The sequence below is a fragment of the Geotrypetes seraphini genome, chromosome 2 (assembly GCF_902459505.1).
Source record: "Geotrypetes seraphini chromosome 2, aGeoSer1.1, whole genome shotgun sequence".
In the NCBI taxonomy this organism is placed as follows: domain Eukaryota; kingdom Metazoa; phylum Chordata; class Amphibia; order Gymnophiona; family Dermophiidae; genus Geotrypetes; species Geotrypetes seraphini.
This window is the reverse complement of record NC_047085.1, coordinates 159945258-159970067: the sequence shown is the minus strand read 5'-3', so window position 1 is coordinate 159970067 and position 24810 is coordinate 159945258. Positions and strand designations below refer to the sequence as shown.

Genomic DNA, 24810 nt, shown 5'->3' with positions numbered 1-24810 from the left:
TTCTAACTAAAGTGGGGGGATTCCCCACACACCCCCTCACAGCGCTTTAAAATAGTGTTGAAATCCAGCACGCTGACTTCCTGCGTACGATTGTCTGGGCAGGTCTGTCTGCGCACGATTGTCTCGCGTGGTTTCGTCTATGAACTGTTGAAATGTATGTGATGATCTTAAGGTGGCCATATAGGTTGAAAAGGTGATGGCAAAAGCTAGAAGGATGCTAGGTTGCATAGGAAGAGGTATGGCCAGTAGGAAAATGGAGGTATTGATGCCCCTGTATAAGACTCTGGTGAGACCTCATTTAGAATATTGTGTACAATTCTGGAGACTGCCTCTTCAAAAAGATATACTAAAATGGGGCATGGTCTTTGCCATAAGGCATATAGGAACAGACTTAAAGATCTCAATATGTATACTTTGGAGGAGGGGTGGGAGAGAGGAGATATAATAGACGTTTAAATACCTACGTAAATGCACATGAGTCGAGTCTCATTTGAAAGGAAGCTCTGGAATAAGAGAGCATAGAATGAAGTTAAGAGGTGATAGGCTCAGGAGTAATCTAAGGGAATACTTTTATACAGAAAGGGTGGTAGATGTGTGGAACAGTCTCCCAGAGGAAGTAGTGGAGTTTAGTGCTGCCCGATTCGATTTTCCTGCCCAATTGGGTGCTTTTTTTTTTTTTTTTTCAAAACATCCTGGTGGGTTTATTTTATAGCTTCTTCACCCATTCCATCCATTTAGCCCTGTCCCACGCACACTGGCGCTGTGGTATAAATAAAATAAACAAACAAGACTTTTCCTCTCTGTTAAATCCTAGCTCACATTTGCAGTCTAACACCACCTCTGGCAGGATACATATTTCAAATCTGACACATTGTAATCACAAAACAGAAAATAAAATTATTTTTCTACATTTTGTTGTCTGGTAATTATTCAAATCATTTTGGTCCCAGGCTATGCGACAAACGTCTTCTGATAACTCGCTTGACAGGGTCTCGTGCCCGTTTGTCATTTTCTTCTTTCTGTGTGCTAACCATCCATTTTCCATCTCTGTCCTCCCCTTCCGTTTCCCTTCTCTCCCCCGGAGGTCTGGCATCTTTCCTTTTTTTTCGTCTCTATTCCCTTAGCTGCAGCGATGGACCCCACCATCCCCAGATCCACCATCTCTCCTTTTCTCAACTATCCTTTCATCCAGTATCACTCTCCCTCCTTCCTCACCAGCTCTCACTTTCTCTTTCTAACTACCCTCCTATCCAGTATCTCTACCCCCTACACACATCCCTTGTGTCCAACTTCTCTCCCTCTCTGTTCCTTCCCTCCCTAAATCCCATTGTCCACCATCTCTCTGCCTCTCCTGTTTTTAGATCCATTATTTCTTCTCTCCCTCCCCCAAGTTCATCGTTGCCACCCCCACCTACCTTTATTTTTGACATTACAACAAGTTGCCAGTGGCGGTAGTGATTTAGCGATCCACTCCTACCACCACTCCTTGCGTCTTCTCTCCACTGCGGTTCCGCTTGGGCGGCCGAATAGAGAGAAGTTGCCTGGAGTAGCAGCAGGGTAGTGAATCGCATTCACGACCGCCGCTTTTGCCTGGCCGGGGAGGAGAAATACTTCTGGCCAGGGCGGAGAGAGCCTTGCTGCCACCGATCTGCACGCAGAGACCCGTTCAGGCTTTTTCTCTGCCGCCGGAGTCCTTGCTTCTGATGTAACTTTGCGAAACCAGAAGTTACATTAGATGACAGGGCTCCGGTGGCAGAGGGAAAGCCCGAACGGGTCTCTAGTGAGGGGGGCCAACGAATCTGTAAGTTCAACTTTTTTTTTTCTCTTCTTCCAAAACAAATCGATTCGAATTGATGCACCCAAAGAGAATCGGTGAATCGATTCAAATCGGGCAGCACTAGTGGAGACACTGTGTCTGAATTCAAGAAGGCATTGGATAGGCACATGGGTTCTCTTAGAGCAGGGGTCTCAAAGTCACTCCTTGAGGGCCACAATCCAGTCGGGTTTTCAGGATTTCCGCAATGAATATGCATGAGATCTATGTGCTTGCTCTGTTTTCAATGCATATTCATTGGGGAAATCCTGAAAAACCGACTGGATTGCGGCCCTCAAGAAGAGACTTTGAGATCCCTGTCTTAGAGGAAGAGGTAATGGTTATTGTGGATGAGTAGACTAGATGGGCTATTTGGCCTTTTTCTGCTCTCATGTTTCTATAACAGAGCAAGGCTATAAATAACAAAAAGGATTCCTGTAAGCACACAAAACTTAAAGACAACATGCTATATTATGGAAAAAGTAAACAGGAAATTTACAAAAGAATAGAAACAAAGAACAACCTCCATATATTTTTTTTTGTGTGTGATTTTACAAAATCAGCCTCCCAATAACTGACCTTAAGACAAAAGAGGCATCTCTCCCTTCATCATTTCAAAACAAAAGCACCAGTGACCAAAGAATGCCTCTCAAGCACAAGCATCATAGGCTCAATTAATGTCATCTCAAAGCTGCTAGAAGACGCTACAGTTTCTCCCAGTTCCTCAGGGCCTTCAAATGTGTAGCCTAAGGGGTCCTTTTATCAAGCCGCGCTAACAGGGTTAGCATGTCAGCTATTTCATCATGCGCTAACCCCCATAGCCGGCTAAAAAACTAACGCCTGCTCAATGCAGTTGTTAGCGGCTAGCACGGCAGGTGGTTTAACACGCGGTATTACGCGCATTAAACCCCTACCGCAGCTTGATAAAAGGACCCCTAAGTCTACCCATAACACAAACATACTACTATTACTACTTATTTCTATAATGCTGCTAGACATTAAACATGTAAAAGACATTCCCTGCTCAATAGAACTTATAATCGAATCAAAACAGATTATAGCTGCCTAGCACCAAACTTGGCGTAGGAGTCTGGTGGTTGCTTCAAATATTGCACTAAAGTTATCTGTCCAGCAAGAAAATACTGCTAGACTCTAAAATGTTGTGCTATTTTCAGGCCTAGAACTGGTCAATTGAATAAAAATATCCCAGGATCCCATAGGATACTATGACACAACAAAATCTGAATTCTATAAAGGACTGCTTGCTAGAAAGCTCTTTCCTTCAGATAGTGCCACCAATATGCCTCATGGCTCCTCTCTCTCCCACAGAGCCATCAATAGGGGGAGAAGATCCTAAAAGTCAATTTTGCATTTAATATATTAAAGCCCTAAGTGCGCATGCGCACTCCCACCTGCGTGTTCCCGTTTTCCATGCGCTATAGGGCACTGCAGGTAGGAGTGTGCATGCGCAAGAATCCCTCGAGGCGGATGTCGGCTGCGGTGGCTGTCAGCGGCTGCAGGCCGCGGCGGAAGATGGCTGAAGCCTGGCTAGAGGAGGACGAGGAGGAGTTGCGAGAGCTCCGCAGAGGCAGGAGGTGAGGAGAGAGAGACAGAGACAGATGGATGAGAAGGACAGAGGGGCTACTAGGGGGACCAGGAGAGATGTTAGGGGATAGGGAGAGATAGACTTCAGGGAGTGTGGAGGGGGCAGGAGAGAGAGATGGTCTTGGGGAAGAACAGAGGGGGACAGGAAAGGGAGAAATGGAAATGGTAGGACCACTGCTGGTTTGGGGCACTGAGGGAGGAAAGGTTGGTACGTCAAGACTGCTGCTGCCGCCTCGGGTAAGTAAAAAACCCTGTCAGGAGGGCCAAAAGGGTACAAAGGAAATGGTGAAAGTTGAGGTGGTGGGACTGGGATCAGTGGGAGGCAGGGTCCGGGCATGATAGAGGCGGAGCATGGGTGGGGTCAGAGTCAGGGTCAGGGTATAGGTGGGGCTATTCTAGCACCCGTAACTGTAACGAATGTAACGGTCTAAAACACTAGTATGCTATATTATCTTATTCCTGTATAACTAGGGCTTTTGTGGTAGTGCAAGCAGCAGCTTCCATTTTGCCCAGTTCTCAGTAACAGAAACATAGAAATAGATGGCAGATAAGGGCCACGGCCCATCTAGTCTGCCCACCCCAATGACCCTCCTCTACCTTTCTCTGTGAGTAGATCCCACGTGTCTATCCCTTTTGGCCTTAAAATCAGGCATGCTGCTGGCCTCAATAACCTGAAGTGGAAGACTATTCCAGCGATCAACCACCCTTTCAGTGAAAAAGAATTTCCTGGTATCCCCATGCAGTTTCCCGCCCCTGATTTTCCAAGGATGCCCCATCATAAATGCGTCATAAATGTCCAGCTCCTCTTCCTCCATCATCTAGTGAGTGACTGGCACAGGGCACTGCGTGCATGGATTGTGATACAAGGTAGACCAGGGTTGTTCAATGTTGATACTCGAGAGAAATAATACAGTCAAGTTTTTGGGATTTCCCCGATTAATTTGCATGATATCTATTTGCATGCATTGCATGCAAATACATCTCATGCATATTCATTTGGGAAATCCTGTAAACCTGACCGAGTGAGGGCTGAGGTTGGGCAACCCTGGTATAGACCAATCCCTTTGTATAAATTGAATCCTCGCACACACCCTGCAAAAAGGCTGTCTCCCTCAAAATCAATTCTTTGATCCTCCTATGTTTGCAAAAAGTACACCAGCTGTAGATAAAAGAACTGATGGGGCTGAGGCAACATGTATGAACAAATCAGTGTGTCAGTCAATCAATTCATCTTTATTTTTAAAAAAGCTGCCTTAGAGGCTTCAAGCCTGGAAAATAGGAGTACTTTATGTCGGCTCTTTGGATTTCACAAAACTATGTCTTCATGGAAATGCAGTAAGGCAAGATCCTTTCTCCCTCTAAATGTAAACATTGTATATTTGGTGACAATAAAAGAACTAAGTGTTTATTTTTAAGATATTAAGGGTGTAATTTACTAAAGGTTTCCCAATTTGTCTATGGAGAAAATGCTTTTTCCCTAGCAACAGCAGCAGATGAATCCAGAGACCAATGGGATAGCCCACATCTACCAGAAGGCGGAGATAGAGAAACTGATTAACAGGTGGTCCTATTGGCTGGCACTCCTCCTGATTACCCAGTATTCTCTATCTCCCAGCAGGTGTGGTCGCTGTTCCCCTAGCTCCTGGACTCTGGCTGTGACTGGGCCTTTATTTTCTCCTGTTGAGATCTTCTCTTCAGTGAGACAGGGGTGTCCGGCTGATCGGTGCCGGCTTTAGAGGTTACACTTGGGCCCTCCCTTGTCCCTGCCTCACCCTCCCTCCAGTGATAGAGGGTATACCTAGGTCTCTCTTTTTCTTCTTTCCCTTAAAAAAAAAAAAAAAAAAGTGAAAGAGACCTAAATTACTATATATGAATGTGCCCTTCCTGTGGGGCTCGGCCGGCGTCTGCCAGCCCTGCCCACAAGGTTGTGAGTATTTCTTTTTGTGAATTTCAACTGTGGTTTCTATTTTCTAGTGGTGTTGGAGCTGTGAGTTTTGTTTTTGCAGTTGTCTTGGAACTGCAGGGTTTGTTGTTGGTGTCCTGAGTTCTGCGGGTTATGTTTTTGTAAATTCTGTGAAAACTGCGGCTGTGCTGTCGCGTGGTTCCCCACCTTGATTATTTCTGAATCACTGCACTTGGGACAGTTCGCTCGTGTTATCTATGGAGCTTAAATTTTGAGTTTTTCGGGTGTATACTTCTTTTCGCCTGGTGGTCTCCAACTTTGTAAATTGGGCGCGATTGTCCCTTCCCGCGCGCGGGAGACGCATGCTTGTGCTAATGCTTGGTCGAGAGGGCCCTAACGTTTCTGGCCTGTTCCCTACAGCTGCCGTTTACCCGGCGTGGGCCGCAGCGGGGTTCCGGTTGCACGGATGGCCATGTTTGCGGAGCCGGTTTCTTTCAGCGAGCAGGAGGCTCGCGCTAATGCTCCGATGCTGGCGGGGGCGCCGCTGCGTCCTCGGAGTCGGTTCGGCAGCTGACTTCTCTCGGCGCTCCCCGCAGTCTCCCTGTTCTTTTTATTTAAAAAAAAAAAAGTAATACAAATTGATCCGGCTGTGGGTTACATTTGCTGTTGCTGTTGCCACGTCAGTTTGATTCCCTGTGAGAGTTGTTCTCCAGCAGCAGTTCTTGAGGAGCCTTCTGGCTGTGCCTAAGGTTGCTGGAGTGGGAGACCCATGCTTGGCTTCTCAGTTGCAGCTTCTCCCTGCACTGAGTCGGTACAGGCAAATTGCCGCTGAGGGAGATCAGCGGCAGGGAGATTCACGGATCTTGGTTCAGTCCTATCCTATTATCTCCCAGGGTGGCTGTATGGTAAGGATTCTGCCTGGTGTCTGTTTTCCTCTGCTTGGTGCCTTGGGGCCACGCAGCTGGTATCTGGTAGTGCTATAACAATTTTCCTGGTACTGGAGTGCTAGGTATCCGGTTGACCTGCACGGTGCTGATGGCGCGGGGTGGCTTGGTAGCACCTGGCCCTTTCCAGTGTGCAGGGCTCAGTTTTATTCATTTCTGGAGCGACGCCAGGACTGTGTTTCCAGGTTGCCATTCCGGATTATGTGGCACCTTATTCTCCTGCCGTCGGCTACGTACGTACTTCTTCACCGAAAGAGTGGTGGATCATTGGAACAGACTCCCACTCCAGGTGATAGAGGCTAGCAACGTGACGGAGTTTAAGAGAAAATGGGATACTCATGTGGGATCGTTAAGGGAGTAAACTCAGGGGGGAGGGATACTTGGAATGGGCAGACTTGGTGGGCTATAGCCCTTTTCTGCCGCTTTTTTCTATGTTTCTATGTTCCCGTCTCCTTGACGCCATGTACTAGGCTACTCTTGGAGGCGGAAGCCCAGGCTATTTTGCCTTCTCCTTGATGTTTCTATTTCGGGAGGGGGGTCTTCTCTTTAGGACATCCGGATTCATGGACTTTGCCAAGGGGCACTGTATCCTGTTTGTGCCTTCCTGTGAGGTCTTCCCTTTCGGAGCAGTTGGTTTTGGGGGACGCTTAAGTGGTGTTATTTCACTCCTAGCTGTCCCGACCCTTCTTTTCAGTATCCAGGCTGTATAGTCCAGGTTGGCCGGGTTCTTCTTCTTCTTACCATCTTTCTTAAGCTGCGAACCTGGGGTCTTCTCCAGGTGGTTTTCTTTCGTCGAGAGCTTACCACTCTCATCCAGCCCGTTCCCCGGCCTCCTGGGTGTCATTCGATAGGGGTCTGCTGACTCCTTCGATGTCCTAGCAGCGAGGGGGGGGAGGATGTGAGCATGTCTGGTCAACCTGGCATCCTCTTATTCCTTTGCTGGTTCTTTCTGCACCTCCCTGTATGTTGGGCAGCCAAAGGTGGTGCGGGTGCAGGGTCCCCTTTGAGAATTCCTGGTGCTCGAGGCGGTAATTCTGGTCCCCCCGGTCCAAAAGGTGCAGGGATGTGTTGCAGTTTTCTTGTTGGGGTCGATTAGTGGGAGTTCTTTACGGCGATCGGTCTCACAGGCGTATTCTCTCATATCCCCATATGGCCATCGCATCGCCGGTATTTGCACTGGTCTCCGAATTGGTGCTTGGTTTGCTTGCCTCTCTTGGAGCAATGCTTTCGGTTTTGCCCCATGCCACCCAAGGCTTCACGTTCATTTTAAAACATGAGGGCAGTAGTTTTTGGCACTTCCGGGCGTTTTGCCTACTTTCTTCTTGTCTGGCGGCTTGATTTGGACGTCGTCTGATCGGGCCATTTGCCTGCCTTGATAAGGGGTGGTTTCTTTTCCTCGGTTCTTTAGACATGACTTCGAATTTGCGTGGCGCTCTTTTCTCTTGTACTACTCACAGGTATATCGGGAAGCTGTGTTTTATTCATATGGGAGAGAACTGTGTTCTTACCTGAGGTTAGGGCGAGGTTTCTCAGTCTCAGGTCTGCGTTCTTATTCGGTCACCATGACCAAGAGTATGGGATTCTGCACCGGTTCAAGGTTCCATGTGGCTGACTCCCCTGGAAACTTCGGCTTGCTTTCCCATGCTAACACTTCAGCAGTCGCTTTTGTTCCGGTGGTTCCCGGTATCTCAGGGCTCCAATTCTTTGGTAGGCTCCTCAAGCATAGCTCTGTAGGATTTGGTGGCTCACCGAGATTTCTCTTTTCAAAGGCATGCCTCGGTCTTTGCTGGACTAGCTTATGGTCACCACACATCCCGGGCTGTCGGGTTGGGGGGCTGGATACCTTCCATCCTCAGCTCCAGGAGTCTGGTATTAATAGGCGACTCAGTACTTGTTCGCTCTTCTACTCTGGAGCATGGTCGGGCTACCTTTCTGGAGCTTCAGACAATTCTTCCGGAATGACACTGTAGGTCTTTTCAGTCAGTATTATGATGGGGGTGTTTCTCTACAGCCTGGGCAGTAGGTGCTGTACTCAGTTGGCGGGTAATGTTGTGGTTCTACTTCGATGGGTGGACCCTCATCTTCCTCTTCTGTTGGCAGTTCATTTTATGAGTCAGGAAAAGAATGTAATGTAATGTAATTTATTTCTTATATACCGCTACATCCGTTAGGTTCTAAGCGTTTTGAAGAAAATATACATTAAGATTATAAATGAGAAGTAAGAAGGTACTTAAAAAATTCCCTTACTGTCCCGAAGGCTCACAATCTAACTAAAGTACCTGGAAATTAATAAAGAAGAGAAAATAAAGATGGTTGAAAAAAGAAAAATTCTATGTGAATTTATAGGATGGAAATTAAACTGACAGTGAAGAACTGTATGAAAAATACATATGGAATTCAGTTAGAGAGGGTAGGTTACAATCTATTTATGGTATTTGTTTAATTGGAAGGTGTTAAGGTGGGTAATTTGGGGGAAGGTTATCTGAAGGTAGGTGAATCTTCTGGAGGTAAAAGAGGAGGGGTTAAGATATTTGGATGAATTTTTTGAAAAGCAGGGTTTTGATTTCTTTTCTGAATGTTTTGAAGTTGTCTGATATTGTCATAAGATTGGAGATGGAATGGTTGATTTTTGCTGCTTGTGTTGCTAGAAGGTTGTCAAACATTTTCTTGCGTTGTGTGCCTTTGAGTGGGGGGAAGGCGAAAGGGTTCGATGTTCTTCTGTGTCTTGAGGTGGAGATTTGGTTTAAGCGGTTATTTAGATAGGAGGGGGAAGAGCCGTGTAATGCTTTGAATATCAGGCAGTAGAATTTGAATTGGATTCGTGCTTGTATGGGTAGCCAGTGAGAGTCTAAGAAGGCAGTTGTTATGTGATCATATTTTTTGAGTGAGTAGATCAATCTGAGGGCGGTGTTTTGTATGGTCTGGAGTTGTTTTATCATAGTGGCTGGACAAGGAAGATATAGGGAGTTGCAATAATCCAGCAGACCTAAGACTAGGGATTGGACGATTAGTCTAAATTGTGCTTGGTCAAAGAATTTTCTGATTTTACGGAGATTTCTCATGGTTAGAAAAGCTTTTTGGGTTGTTTTGTTGATCTGGGGCTGCATTGTGCAACATCTGTCTATCGTAACTCCTAGGAGTTTTAGTTCGGGTTGTATTGGGTATTTGGTATTTTTGATTTTCAGTTCAGTGATGGTAGGAGTTTGGGCTTTTTCGAGCAAAAGGAATTTTGTTTTTTCAGAATTTAGTTTTAGTTTGTGATCCATCATCCATTTTTCTACTGTGTCTAAGGTTGTTTCTAGCTTTGTTGTGGTGGTGGTCTCTGATGGGTCGAATGGGAGGATTATGGTGATGTCATCAGCATAGCTGAAAGATGTGACATCTAGGGTATCTAAAGTGGCTCCTAGGGAGGAGATAAAGAGGTTGAAGAGCGTAGGTGAGAGAGGTGATCCTTGTGGAACTCCGCAGGGATTTGTCCATGGTTCTGATTTGATATCATTGTATTTTACCCTGTAGGTTCTAGATTTGAGGAACCCCTGAAACCATTTGTAGACCTTGCCTGAGATTCCTATGGCGTCGAGAATTTGTAGTAATAAGGTGTGGTCAACTAGGTCAAATGCTGCGGAGAGGTCTAATTGTATTGATATCATTTTTTTTCCTTTACTGATGTGTTGTCGGGCTGTATCTAGTAATGTGACAAGTAGTGTTTCTGTACTATGGTTAGTTCGGAATCCTGGTTGTGAGGGGTGGAGTAGGTTATGTTTTTCCAGATATTCGGTGAGGTATTGTGCCACTAGGCCTTCTATTATTTTAACGTACAATGGTATTGAAGCGATAGGTCTGTAGTTGGAGGGGCTATCTATTGGGCCTTTGTGATCCTTTATGATTGGAGTGATTAAGATCTCTCCTAGGTCCTGTGGGAATTGGCCTTCTGTCAATGTGGTTTGAATCCATAGCATGAAGTTGGTTTTGAATGTGGTGGAGGCGTTTGATAATATGTAGGTGGGGCAATTATTTAGGTCACTGGAAGCATGGCTGTATTTATTGTAGAGTCGGTTCATATCCGACCAGACTAGAATTGGGAAATCGGACCAGCTTCTGTCTGCTACGATGGCTTCGCTAGTTGATGGGTTTGTTGTTATCTTTTCTAGATGGGTGTGTGTGTTGATGAATGTAGATCTGATATTGGTGATCTTGTTTTTGAAATGGTCTGCTAGGTGGATGGCTGTTGGTGGGTGAATACCTTGGGTGGAGAGGTAAGGTTTGGTATCTGTGAGGTTCTTTAATAGATTAAATAGCTTTTTTGTGTCTGGGATTTTTTTGCCTATCATATTGGAGTAGTAGGTTTTTCGTTTTTCCTTGAGTTTGGTTTTGTATTGATTAATTTGGTATCTCCATGCAGAATGTGGATAGACTTTCTCTCCGCGCCATCTGAGCATGGCCCATTTTGTGTATGTTAATGTGTGCAGCGCCGTGTACGCTCTAGAAGGTGTATAGGTGAGTGATAATAATAATAATTTATTTTCTTATATACCGCCAAAGCCATGGTAGTTCGAGGCGGTTTACAACAAGAGGCGCCGGACAGTCAGCGATAAGTTACAAAATAGAATCAATGAATACAAGTACACTGGAAGCAAGTACAAATAAGAGGCGCTGGACAGTCAGCAGTGAAATCTTCTACATCTTGGATATTGGGAATTTTGGCTCAGGCGTTCCAGCTCTTTTTATGGATGCGGGATCTCCTGGGCGTAGACCTCATGGCCTCGTCTCAAAATTCCAAGCTTCCTAGCTTCTTCAGCCGGCACAGGGACTGGGAGTCAGAGGGGGTAGCAGCGTGGCTTCTTTCTCGCCTCTCGTTTCTCCCTTTTTCAGTGTTTTCCCCTGGCTGATCTTAGCTTGGATTTGCCATCTCGAGCTCGCTTTCCAGGCACAGTATTTGTAGAATCTCTAGCTTGGCTGCACCATCCTTGAGATGCGGATCTGATGAGTCTTTCGACAGCTGGACTATGAAGTTTCCTGGTATCTCCAGATTTGCTCACATAGGGTCCGCTCAATATGGATATTCGTACTACTTTGGTATTACGACCTAGCTTTTGAGTAGACATGACTGACCTGTTATGCGAAGCAGGTTGTTTCTTCTCTTATCCAGGCGCTACAGACGTCTTAGCCTGTGGCTTCTGCTTCCTTTTGGAGGTTTTTCCTTTCTTGGATACTTCTCCATATTTGCATCCTTCCGGAGTTCCTTTTTGGCACAGGGGCATTGCCGGGGGCTTAGCGTTCAATTCCCTTCCGCTTCTAATGCCATTCTTAGTTTGTTATAAGAGCCAGGTATATTGCTCTTCGATTACTTCTCAGCTTCATGTAGTTCAATTCTTAAACGGAGTATGGTATATTTGTACACCAATTAGAAAGTCCGGAGTGCAATTTTCATGTGCTTCTTCGCAGTTACCGAAGGCTTTGTGTCCTTCTTGTGCCATGGAACACGGGGTTTCTTGTGGCCATAGCTTCGGCTCTGCAGTTTTCCGGGTTGCAGGCCTTGTTCAGCGGGGATTCCTATTTCTGATTTTCAAAATCTGGGGTATCTGTTCGGACGGTACCACAATTATTTCTCAGGAGGTGTCATCCTTTCTTTTATGACCCGCTCACTTTTCCTTCCTTCTTCCTGGGAGGAGAAATGGGGAGACGTGCGTTTCTTCACTGACTTTTTTGAATGGGCGTAGCGTTCTCCGTGAGCAAGGTTTCTAATGACTTTTAGTTGTTTAGATCAGTGATTCCCAACCCTGTCCTGGAGGAACACCAGGCCAATCGGGTTTTCAGGCTAGCTCTAATGAATATGCATGAGAGAGATTTGCATATGATGGAAGTGATAGGCATGCAAATTTGCTTCATGCATATTCATTAGGGCTAGCCTGAAAACCCAATTGGCCTGGTGTTCCTCCAGGACAGGGTTGGGAACCACTGGTTTAGATCACCTTTTTGTATTCTTCCAGGGACGCCTCAAACATATGGCGGCGTCCAAAGCCTCCATCGCTCGATGGGTCCAGGTGGACATTCTTTATGCTTGCTTGCTGGCAGGGAAGCGGTTGGCGAAAGACATTCATGACCATTCTGCCGGAGCGATGGCTACTTCTTGGGCTCGGCCCAGGGGTTTTTCCTTGGAGGAGATTTGTCTTGTGACTACTTGGTCTTACGAGAGTGCTTTCTCTCCGCATTTCTGCTTGGATGTGGGGGCGCTTGCGGTAGGGGCGTTTTGTGCTTCGGTTGTTGCGGAGGCGGCGTTTGCTTCCCACCCAGATCGAGGATTGCTTTGCTACATCCCATTGGTCTCTGGATTCATCCGCTGCTGTTGCTAGGGAAGGAAAAATTATGTTCTTACCTGTTAATTTTCTTTCCCTTAGACGCAGCAGATGAATCCAGAGCCCCACCCTTTCTGGATATTGTCTCGGTTTTTTCTTTTGCAAGTTTCGCAGTTTGTTATTGTGGCAGGTTGTTTTGTGTATTGTTGCATTTGAGATTTGTTATGGGAAAGAAGTTTTTTACATGCTATGCCTATTGCTGGTTCCGGATGCTTGGGCAAGGAACTATACTGGGTAATCGGGAGGAGTGCCAGCCAATAGGACCACCTGTTAATCAGTTTCTCTATCTCCGCCTGCTGGTAAATGTGGGCTATCCCATTGGTCTCTGGATTCATCTGCTGCGTCTAAGGGAAAGAAAATTAACAGGTAAGAACATAATTTTTCCGTAAGTAGGGCTCTAAGATTCTAACACTTTTTTAAAAAATTTATTTTAGTACTGTATGGGTTTCACCAGTGAGCTCTACAATTGTGATAGCTGCTTAAATTGTGACCTGATCATCACAGCTGTTCTGTAGAAATGTCAGGTTTATTTTGGCCACTAGAAATTTTGTAGAAAATTGCATTACTATCTTTAAAAACAGCACTATGACAGGATACGTTTTTCAAAAATCTTCCCCAATCCTGTGGGTAAACTGAATTTTTTTTTTTTTTTTTAAATATCAAAATCATTCAATTCCTAATCCCTCAAAAACAAATATTTTCTTTAAAAATAAAGCTTCTGGGGTCAGTTTTTAGAATTGATAGTTACAGGGCCATGCCTAGAATGTTCACTGTGATCAAGCGTTTTGAATGTTACAATGGTGCATACTTTTAAGACTTTCCTGAAATGAATGGCTTAAAAGAGCCAACGCAGGAGCCATGTTCTCAAAAGCAAACTGGTTTCTTTCTGACTTAAAACCCTCTTCTGGGCTTATTTTTACAATTCAACCTTTACTTTCCTGGGTTTTGTAAAACTTAGGTTATAATGCAATCTCCACTTCTTTTTATTGCCCATGTTCATCATTAAATTTTGAACACAATATGAAGTATACCATTCATTCCAGGACTATAGCACAAGTTAACCTGGGTAAGCCAAACCATGTAGTACAGTAAGGAAACTGTGTGTGTGTGTGTATTCTGTTGATTGGCATTTGATACTTCTGCTACGTATGCTGCTCTAAGCATGTGAATAACAAGTTGTTAAAACCAAAAGGAATTGACCCCAAAATATCCACCAAGAAGAAAATCCAGAGAAAACCAAAGAAACTCTGTGGAGTGACGATGTTCCTAAATGGACTTTCTATTGCAAATGCAAGCAGTGTCTCACTTCCAGCTCACCACACAATTGGACCCCTGAAGAAGACTTTTTGTCAAAACGCAACCCATGTTGGGTCCTGTATCCCTAGCGGACTAGGTCCTTTAAGGCTTTTATGTGGATGATTTATTTTTATGTGTTTGAAATTATTTTATGTGGACGATTTCAGTGTACCTTTGGAACTTTGACACGTTCAAATAAAGTCCATTTAGGAACATCGTCACTTCACAGAGGTTTTTTGGTTTTCTTTTAACAAGTTGTTAAAAAATGCAAAATGAAAAATCCAAATGCAATCTCTGGCCAAAGAACAGTAGTTAAGAATATTGCACATCAAGTAGATGGGATGAATGTTTTCTGACTTGTTTTTCTTTCTCTTACCATAGGAGTCATAATCTGCAACTTATCATTCACAATGCAGAGGAATTTCTTCCATGCATTAAGTCGCCACAGTGAAAAGATATGTATGGCACCTCTTCACAATGGTTTTGTGACCTGCTGCAGAAATCTTAGAAAGTATTCTGTCTTGCCCCACATAAGATGCCATATGGTTGCTGTGAAGGCTTCTCAGAAACAATGGATCCATGTTTCTGCTTTAATCTGTGCCTCTCTGGAAAAGAAGCCTTCAGCTAGCCCTGTGTCCCAACAAGAGGATCCATATCAGAGAGGAGCATCAGGAGGAGACACTTCATTTCCTGGAAGCAGTACTAGAGATAGAACCCCTGAGGCAGCTACAGTCAACCAAAGTGCCACAGAGACTGATCCTTTGCAAGACACTTCAATTAGTCTAGTTCAGAGATTTAAAAAGACTTTTAAGCAATATGGAAAAGTATTGATTCCTGTGCACCTAGTGACCTCAGCATTTTGGTTTGGATCATTTTACTATGCAGCTATGAAGTAAGAACATCTTTAGTTTGTATTTTTTGGAGGGGTGCATAATTCTTAAATTTCTGTAATATGAACATGTGGGTGGATATTTTAAAAAACCTTGTTTCACTGAACATAAGAATTGCTAAACAGTCAGATTAAAGGTCCATCTTGTCCAATATTATGCTTCCAACGGTGGCCAATATTTTCTCCCATTTATTTTAAAAGTATTACCATGTAATTTTATAGATTATTCCAGGACAAGCAGGCAGCATATTCTCTCAGATGGGTGATAGTGCAAAAGTGTTCTGTCACTTTAAGTTCTTTAGAAGTCTCAAGACTGCCTGTACCGTGCATGCTTGAGTGCCTTACCACCTGACATTGGCTCACGGGACCATACGTTCTTAGTTTTCCACAGAGCTAAGAAATTGTGTTTTGGAGTAACTCCAAGTGCATGTTCTCTAACCCTTTTTTACCTGCCTTCCCATCATTTTCAGTTTTATTTTCCTCATTATTTCATTTCCTAAGTATTTTCCTTTCGAATTCTTTGTTTTTTATTTTGGATTCCGGATTTTTGAGGCCCCTCTTGGCCTCTTCGTAGCCCGGTTGCATCGACAGTTTTATGGACTCCAGTTTACTCGACATCCATTACGATTGAGTCCTTCAACCTCACTGCGTCTATTTTTCCATCAATGTTCAACCCTTCCAGCAGGTTTCAGAAGTGTACCTGGTGCAATAGGGCCTTCAGTGTCTTGGTCCTGGGCTTCGGGTGGATTTGTGTGTCTGCTGTTCTACTCTCCAGAAGCATTCTCTGAAGGCCAAGATCCTGCAACAAGAAAAACCTTTCGGGTTCACTCCAACATCAACCATGTCTTCACTGTCACTTGGTGTTAAGCTCTGACAGTACCATCGACTTCGCCTCCTAAAAATACTCACACTTCACTATCCACTTGTACATCTTCTCAAGCATTGAGTAAGTTGATGCATGTCAAATGCAGATGCAAGAGATCAAGATTAGAGAATGACACGGTGAAAAAATTGGTCCCCGTCACCGCCCCGTCCCCGTCTCACCATCCCCGTCACCGCCCCGTCCCCGTCTCACCAACCCCGTCACCGCCCCGTCCCCGTCTCACCATCCTCTTCACCGCCCCGTCACCGCCACTGCCATCCCATTCACCGCCCCGTCACCGCCACTGCAATCCCATTCACTTTTCTTTATTTACGTATAAAGGAAACATTCTTTAAAACTTTAAAACTTAGTTAAATATTAGTTAATAACTATACAAAAACAAAACACGCAGAGAAAAAATTAATTAATAAAAATTCTCAAAACTGACACATTTTGATCACTAAATTTAAAATAGTTATTTTTTATACAGTTTTTCAATCACTAATCTTCCACCACCCCTGGGGCTAGCAATGCAAAAACAAACACGACATGTACTTTAAATGCTGCTACGGCTGCAAGTCTCCCCTCCCCCCAGCGATCACGGCAGGAGGGCACCCAACCCCTCATGTAGACCCCCCCAACGGCCCTCCCGACAATCGCAGCAGAAGGGTACCCAACCCCTCCTGCCGGTCCTCCCAATGGCCTCCCCTAAGATCGCCGGCAGGAGGGTACCCAACCCCTCCTGCTGGACCCCCCCCCCAACGAACCCTCCCACCCCGGAACCCCCTTAGTCTTACTTTTCAAGTTGGACCGGACAGCTCCTCGCTCGTCTGGCCAGCAGGCCTGCCTCCGTCCAAATGAGGCGGGCCCGCCCCTCCCCTCCCCTCCCCTGCCTCCCAATGGCCTCCCCTAAGATCGCCGGCAGGAGGGTACCCAACCCCTCCTGCTGGACCCCCCCCCAACGAACCCTCCCACCCCGGAACCCCCTTAGTCTTACTTTTCAAGTTGGACCGGACAGCTCCTCGCTCGTCTGGCCAGCAGGCCTGCCTCCGTCCAAATGAGGCGGGCCCGCCCCTACCCTGCCCAACCCACAGGATCCTAGGGCCTGATTGGTCTAGGCACCTAAAGCCACTCCCGCTATAGGAGGGGCCTTAGGTGCTTGGGCCAATCAGGCCCTAGGATCCTGTGGGTTAGGCAGGGGAGGGGAGGGGCGGGCCCGCCTCATTTGGACGGAGGCAGGCCTGCTGGCCAGACGAGCGAGGAGCTGTCCGGTCCAACTTGAAAAGTAAGACTAAGGGGGTTCCGGGGTGGGAGGGTTCGTTGAGGGGGGGTCCAGCAGGAGGGGTTGGGTACCCTCCTGCCGGCGATCTTAGGGGAGGCCATTGGGAGGCAGGGGAGGGGAGGGGCGGGCCCGCCTCATTTGGACGGAGGCAGGCCTGCTGGCCAGACGAGCGAGGAGCTGTCCGGTCCAACTTGAAAAGTAAGACTAAGGGGGTTCCGGGGTGGGAGGGTTCATTGGGGGGGGGGTTCAGCAGGAGGGGTTGGGTACCCTCCTGCCGGCGATCTTAGGGGAGGCCATTGGGAGGCAGGGGAGGGGAGGGGCGGGCCCGCCTCATTTGGACGGAGGCAGGCCTGCTGGCCAGACGAGCGAGGAGCGGTGAAACACAGGTAAATAGCGGTTCCTAGAAGGGGGTACATTGGCCCGCGGGGACAAACCTGTTCACCGTTTCCGCGGTCGGTGAATGGCCTTGTCCCCGTCACCGCAGCGACTGCTAGTTTTCTTCCCCGTTTTCGGCGGTGACCCGCGGCTTAAATGCGGTGGCCGCGGGTAAACCGTCACCGTGTCATTCTCTAATCAAGATCTCCTTCTCTACAGTTAGTGTCTCCTCAAAGGCGTGCCTCCTCATCGAGGTCACCAACACCTTGATACACTGCAGCACCGATGACATTGACTGTACTGATTAACATCTGCAGTGCCAGTGCAATCTTTACAGGAGCAAATCGAGGAGCTTCTCCGAAGGGAGTTGGCACTTATGTTGCAAGAGCAACCAGCCCCTATTCCTCCCTCGGCTTCATTGGCCTGAGCATTGTTCCACCAGGGACTCTGGTACCAAACCTTTCATACCTCAAAGGTGTCATACCATTCAGTCTCGTTCACCTCGACGTCATAGTACTTCTCACTCTGCATCAGATCGGCACCAAGACATGGACAGAAGTTCTCCAGACACTGCAGTCATAGCTCTTCTAAGAGACATCAGTCTAATCTAAAGATTCAGACCTATTGGATCCAACTCGCTCTGATCCAGACCTCTCTGCCCCAGAATCCTATGGTTTAACATCAGATCGTTCTCTACCACCTAGGAGGTTTCCGCCAAAGAGTTTATAATTTTACCAGATTCATCCATCAGATGGGGTAAACCCTACCAGTTAAAATGGAATCTGAATCTGAGCCGAGTTGTTTGATGCCTTGGACTTTGAACAGATTCCTAAAGGTTGCTTGAAATTTCTATTTCATCACCTAATGAAAGATAGATACTATATTTGTTTAAAAATTGGGAGACATCTCTTCTTGTTCCTGTAGCACCAAGGAAACTAGACTCCCTTTACAGAGTCCAGGCAGATTCAGGGTTTAACAAACCTCAACTACAACATCAATCATTTAGTTGTGTCTGCCCTCAAAGGATCATCTCCTGGGAGAGAGGGCCATACCCTGGACACTGTTAACCAGTTGTATCATTGGTTACAATTTTTATATGACTTTCTGCATAAAACAATTAGTCCAGCAGTTGTCAAATTATGAACAATTTATTCCCAGTGACTTGAGCAATTCCAGGATATTACTCACAATGTTGCTTGAGACTAGAAAATTCATGGCAAGATCAGTCTTTGATAAATTTAATGTCACTTCTAAGTCTTCAGCACTCTCTGTTGCCATGTGTCGGCAAGCCTGGTTACGAGTATCTGATCTAGACCATAATGTTCAGAATTGACTAGCAACTATCCCTCGTCTCTTGGATGAATTGTTTGGAGATAAAATCAAAGAAGCAGCTCAAAAAATGACCAAGCACGAGCAAAGTATGACTACTCTTTCTACTACTAAATCTTCTAAACCTCTAGACCTCCTAGATAACAGGTGTTAACTTACAAGTGACGCTATGCCCAGCCAACTTCTATTTCCAGGGCTCCTCCACAAAAGTGCCCCAGGCAACAGCGATCTTACAAACCTCAGACTCAACCTCAGCAAAAAATTCACTCAGTCCTTTTGACTCCCTCATCCAGAGTCTAGCCACCGTTCTTCCATCACAATCTCATCCTTATCCTATCGAAGGTCCATTAACCCATTACTACCATCATTGGACTCATCACAGCTAACAACTAGGTTTTGCAAATGATAAGGCTATGCCCTTCATCCCCGTGAACTGCCTCCAAACAAATCTCTAAGAGCGCTAGTTTCAGCTCACAGCAGACCTCCATTCAACAAGAACTCTGTCAACCAAATAGTTGATCAAGCATGGTCTCTGCTGAAAAACACCATCACAGAAGCACAGAATCTTCACATACCGAAGATATCTAAAGGAAGGCGGAAGAAGAACAAAGGAGAACCAGCGTGGTTATCAAAAGAGGTGAAAGATGCAGTGAGGGAGAAGAGGAATTCGTTTAAAAAATGGAAACGAGAAAAAACATTAGAAGCCTGGAACTGTCACAAAATTGACCAGAAAAAGTGTCAGTGGTAAGAGACGCCAAAAAAGTCTATGAAGAAAAGATAGCACAGGAAACCAAACATTTCAAGCCCTTTTTTAGATATATAAAAGGTAAGAAACCAGCAAGAGAGACAGTGGGCCCTCTCGACGACCAAGGAAAGAAAGGGTCAATTAAAGAGGATAAACAGGTTGCCGATAGGTTAAATTCATTCTTTGCCTCTGTCGTCACAAATGAGGACATTTCAACAGTGCCAGACACAGGAAAGATATTCACCAGAAGCATAGAAGAAAGCCTCACAACAGTAAATGTGACGTTGGACATGATATACTTTCAGATTGACAAACTGAAAAGCGACAAATCCCCTGGACTGGATGGAATTCACCCGAAAGTATTAAAGGAACTTAAGGTCGAAATTGGTGAATTTCTACAATCTGTGGTTATATGTCAATTAGAACCGGGCAAATACCAGAAGACTGGAGGATAGCAAATGTTATCCCAATTTTCAAAAAAGGATCAAGAGGTGATCCAGGAAACTATCGACCTGTGAGCCTCACTTCGGTTCCTGGGAAGATAATTGAAACACTGATTAAAGACAACATTGTACAACATTTGGAGGATCACAACCTAATAAGGGCTAGTCAACACGGATTCAGGAAAGGGAAGTCATGTTTGACAAATTTACTACAATTCTTTGAGAAAGTGAACAAACAAGTGGATAGTGGAGATTCAGTGGACATAGTTTACTTGGACTTCCAGAAAGCGTTTGACAAGGTTCCACATGCAAGGCTTATGAAGAAACTACTAAGCCATGGAGTAGGAGGAGAAGTGCACAGATGGATCGGCAAGTGGTTGGAGAACAGAATGCAGAGGGTTACCATAAATGGGAAATTCTCGGACTGGGAGAGGGTGACTAGCGGCGTGCCCCAGGGCTCGGTTCTTGGGCCCATCTTGTTCAATATTTTTGTAAACGATCTGGAAGAGGAAACAACTTGCAATATAATAAAGTTTGCAGACGATTCAAAACTATGTCGGGCGGTTGACTCTCAAAGGAACTGCGAGGAACTCCAGAAGGATTTGAACAAGCTGGAAGCATGGGCAACAAAGTGGCAGATGAATTTTAACATAAACAAATGCAAGGTGATGCATCTAGGAAAAAAAACCAAAGAACACGAGTATAAGATGTTGGCGGCGACATTAGCAAAATGCGAACAAGAAAGAGATTTGGGGGTACTGATTGACAGAACTCTAAAGCCTTCGGCACAATGCGCAGCAGCGGCGAAGAAAGCAAACCGGATGTTGGGGCATGATTAGATCGGAAGATGTAATAATGCCACTTTATAGAGCAATGGTCAGACCGCAATTGGAACACTGTGTACAACACTGGTCTCCATACCTCAAGAAAGATATAACTCTGCTGGAGAGGGTACAGAGGCGAGCCACGAAACTTGTCAAGGGATTGGAGAATTTGAGCTACAAAGAGCGCCTTAGGAAATTGGGACTGTTTACCATCGAGCAGAGAAGACTGAGAGGGGATTTAATAGAGACTTTTAAATTAATAAAGGGATTTGATAAAATAGACCAAGAAGAAGCATTACTAACTTTTTTCGGAGGTGACATGGACAAGAGGTCACAGACTGAAACTGAGTGGCAGCAGGTTCAGGACGAATGTCAGGAAGTTCTTTTTCACACAGCGAGTGCTGGGAATTTGGAATGCTCTCCCGGAGGATGTTGTGACAGAGATTACTGTTCTGGGATTCAAGCGCAAGTTGAATGCACACCTTCTTGCAAATCATATTGAGGGCTACGGTATATCTGGGTCTCCAATCAGGAGTACCTAAATGGGTCGTCACGTGTGCGGATCACCGGACTGGATGGACCTCGGTCTGATCCGGTGAAAGCTTTTCTTATGTTCTTATGTTCCTGCAGCTGAACACCATTGAGCCAGTTTCTCCTCAACAAAAATTGCCATTGCTCTTACTTTGTGTGCTGTCCCCTAGTCTTTTTATTCTCTTTGAAAGAGTAAATAATCGATTCACATTACCTGTTCTACTCCACCTAGGATTTTATAGCTCTCTATCATAATCCCTCTTCCCCCCAAAAAAAATCTTGGCTGTCTCTTTACAAAGTAATCCTTGTAAGCCTTTTCTCATATGAGAAGAGTTCAGTAACCTTTAATTATTTTGATCGCCTTTTCTTTCTACCTTTTCTAATTTTGCCATAACTTTTTTTGAAATGCGGTAATCATACTGGGATGCATGGAGAGGAGCCTTAGGCCCTGATTGTTTCAGATGCCCAATGATGGACTGGGAAGGGGAAGGCCTGCCATTTTGGAGTGGTAGCCTGCGAGGTACAGGGTGGTTTGGGTGGTGTGGGGGTGGTTCAGGGGGGCGGGGAGCAGCATTCAGTGGCAGGAAAGAGTGGGCATTCCACCTAACAATTTTTTGTAAAGTACAGGGGGAAGGAGAGGGGAGGGGTATCCTGACATGGGGGGGGGGGTCAGTTCTGTTGGGAGGGGGGTCATCCGGTGGCAGGAGGGAGTGGGCATCCCTCCTGCCTCTCTATTTTTATTCTGGGGGTTGTGTGTGGGGGGGAGGGGCTCGACTCTGCTTTTTTTATGGGACAGATATTTTGCATCAATTACATGCAAAATATCTGCCTTCATTAAAAAAAAAAATCTGTGCCATTTAAAAAAAAAAAAAAGGCAAAAGCCCCGAACAGTTGAGTGGCAGGAGGTTGGTTTGGGGCTTCCCCAGCCACTCAGTTGTTCAGGCTTTCCCAAACCAGCTCTGTGCATGTTTGAGAGCCAGATTCTAAGCAAGCTATTGGATGAGATTACAACTGCCCTCCTCAAAACTCATTTGCATGGGGAGCCATTTAAACAATGATTTGTCATTTAGAAATCAGCCAAAAAATTGCCCCACAGAGACCCACACATTCTTTAACAAGCAGTTTTAGCACATCTAGCTCTCTGTCCTTCCTGGAACCTTAACAATGTGTTGGTGGGACTCTCAAAGCCTACCTTCAAGCTCTTATAGGAGACTACTCTCGTGGACCTGACTATCAAGTTGGTTTTTTCAGTAGCCATTACTGCTGCTAGATTTGTCTCAGAATTGTAAGCCTTCTGCAGGGATCCTTACCTCTGTATCACGAATGTGGGGGTTTCCTTGCAGACTGTCCCTTATTTCTTGCTAAAGGTGATTCAGCATTCCATATCAACAAGAAGGTGTTGGATATCTAGAGGGCTATCTTGTGATATCTGGAAGTTATGATTTTCATCTGACATCTCTTCGTTTTGACAAATTCAACAAAGAAGGGGAGGCTGGCTTCCAAAGCTACCATTTCAAGATGGATTAAGTCAGATATTTTGTCATCTTACATTGTCTGCGGAAAGCAGCCTCCTTTAGTTCTTTGAGTGCATTCGACAAGAGGGGTTGCCTTTTCTTGGACTGAATCTAGAACAATTCCACTGGATGAGATTTTGTCGAGCTGCAACTTGGTCGTCGCTTCACACTTTCACCAAATTTTATTGGGTGGACGTGATGGCACAGGAGACTCCTCGTTTGGAGCCTCTATTTTGCGGGCAGGCTTGTCTATCACTCTGGGTTTCTGGGACTTTTTAGGTATGTTCCTTGGTTCTGTATACCACCCTATTGCGCTAGAAAAAGAGGTTAGGTTCTTACCTTAATAATATCATTTACAGTAGATAAGGATGGTATACTAAACACCCCACTGATAGTCTATGCACCTGCCTGGACTGTTTGCTGCCTGAAGGTTGCATCTCCTGAACGTTCTGCCTGCTATTGTTAATTTGAAGACATTGTATATTGCATGTATATAGTTCAATGGGGATTTTCTCCTGAGTTCCATATGGCTTATTGTTGGTAAGGATTGTTGCCTTTGTTCCCTTCTTCTCCTTGGCATGTCTATGAGCATTGTTCTCTTTTGTGTGAGCAGATCAAGTTCCTGTTTGGGGGGGAAGGATTTTCCCGTTCTCCTTTTATCTTCTGTAGAGTTGTTGCCTGCTTTAAAACTAACTGGGGGCAGCAGATGGTAAGGAGAAGGAGGAGGTGCTGAAAATGGTGATCAGTATCTCCTGCAATGGACTCATGGGAGTGGATGGAATACCCTTGGTTCAGCATACCATCCCTTACTACTGGAAAAGATATTATCAATGTAAGAACCTAATCTCTTTTTAGCGGTCAGAGAAAGATATTAAAGAGCAGTGAACATAAGAATTGTTCCTGTTGGGTCAGACCAGTGGTCCATTATGCCAGCAGTCTGCTCACGCGGTAGCCCTCTGGTCAAAGACCAGCACCCTAACTGAGACTAGCCCTACCTGCGTACGTTCTGGTTCAGCAGAAACTTGTCTAACTTTATTTTGAATCCCTGGAGGGTGTTTTCCCCTATCACAGACTCCGGAACAGCGTTCCAGTTTTCTACCACTCTCTGGGTGAAGAAGAACTTCCTTACGTTCGTACGGAATCTATCCCCTTTCAATTTTAGAGAGTGCCTTCTCGTTCTCCCTACCTTGGAGAGGGTGAATAACCTGTCCTTATCTACCAAGTCTATTCCCTTCAGTATCTTGAATGTTTCGATCATGTCCCCTCTCAGTCTCCCCTTTTCAAGGGAGAAGAGGCCCAGTTTCTCCAATCTCTCACTGTATGGCAACTCCTCCAGCCCCTTAACCATCTTAGTCGTTCTTCACTGGACCCTTTCGAGTAATACTGTGTGCTTCTTCATGTACGGCGACCAGTGGTGAGTGAGATGATCCCTGAGGGATATAAGAAACATAGAAACATGGCAGATAAAGGCCAAATGACCCATCATGTCTGCCCATTTGCAGTAACCATTATCTCTTTCTCTTTCCGAGATCCTACATGCTATCCCAGGCCCTTTTAAATTCAGGCAACTGTTAGATTTCTTTGAGGTGATCTTCTGCCGAACCTCATCCCCCTAAAAATGTAGAGCTCGGGGGTGGGGTGCAATAGTGGGAACTGCCTGCAGAGCTGACTCTATTCCATTACATAATTAAGCTTCCCGGACTTCTTTTAAGGCTGGGTTAGGCTTATTTTCTGCCTGATACTGGTAGAGTGGATGACCACAGATGGGGGATTTTGGAGAGGTACTGGAAATACTTAATGTGGATGCCCTCATCACGATTCTTCACGAGAAGACTTCTGTGCCTGTACAGGAGGGGAACTCAACTCTCAAGAAGTATGTACCATCAGAGAATGACATGGTGACAAAATTCATCACCGTTCCCATCCCTGCGAATAATTGCAGGAAACCATCTCCATGTCATTTTTTAAAGAGAGAGGGAAGAATCGGAGTATGAATGGGTACAACCACTGAATGCTGGTGTAAAAGGACTGAGGCTGAGATAGACACTAAAGAATGACACAGGATGGTTTCCAGCAGTTATCTGTGGAGACGGGAATGG

General features: G+C 45.5%; 1 protein-coding gene across 2 annotated transcripts in view; it reads left to right on the top strand.

Annotated features, from left to right (window-relative positions):
• Positions 1 to 24810, top strand: part of FAM210A (family with sequence similarity 210 member A) — a 58508-nt gene that overhangs the window by 9836 nt on the left and 23862 nt on the right. For both annotated transcript variants that reach the window (XM_033934159.1, XM_033934160.1), the window contains exon 2: positions 14299 to 14809. In XM_033934159.1, the coding sequence (XP_033790050.1) occupies positions 14328 to 14809 (482 nt within the window). In that variant the 5' untranslated portion in view covers positions 14299 to 14327. The remainder of the gene's footprint in view (positions 1 to 14298; positions 14810 to 24810) is intronic.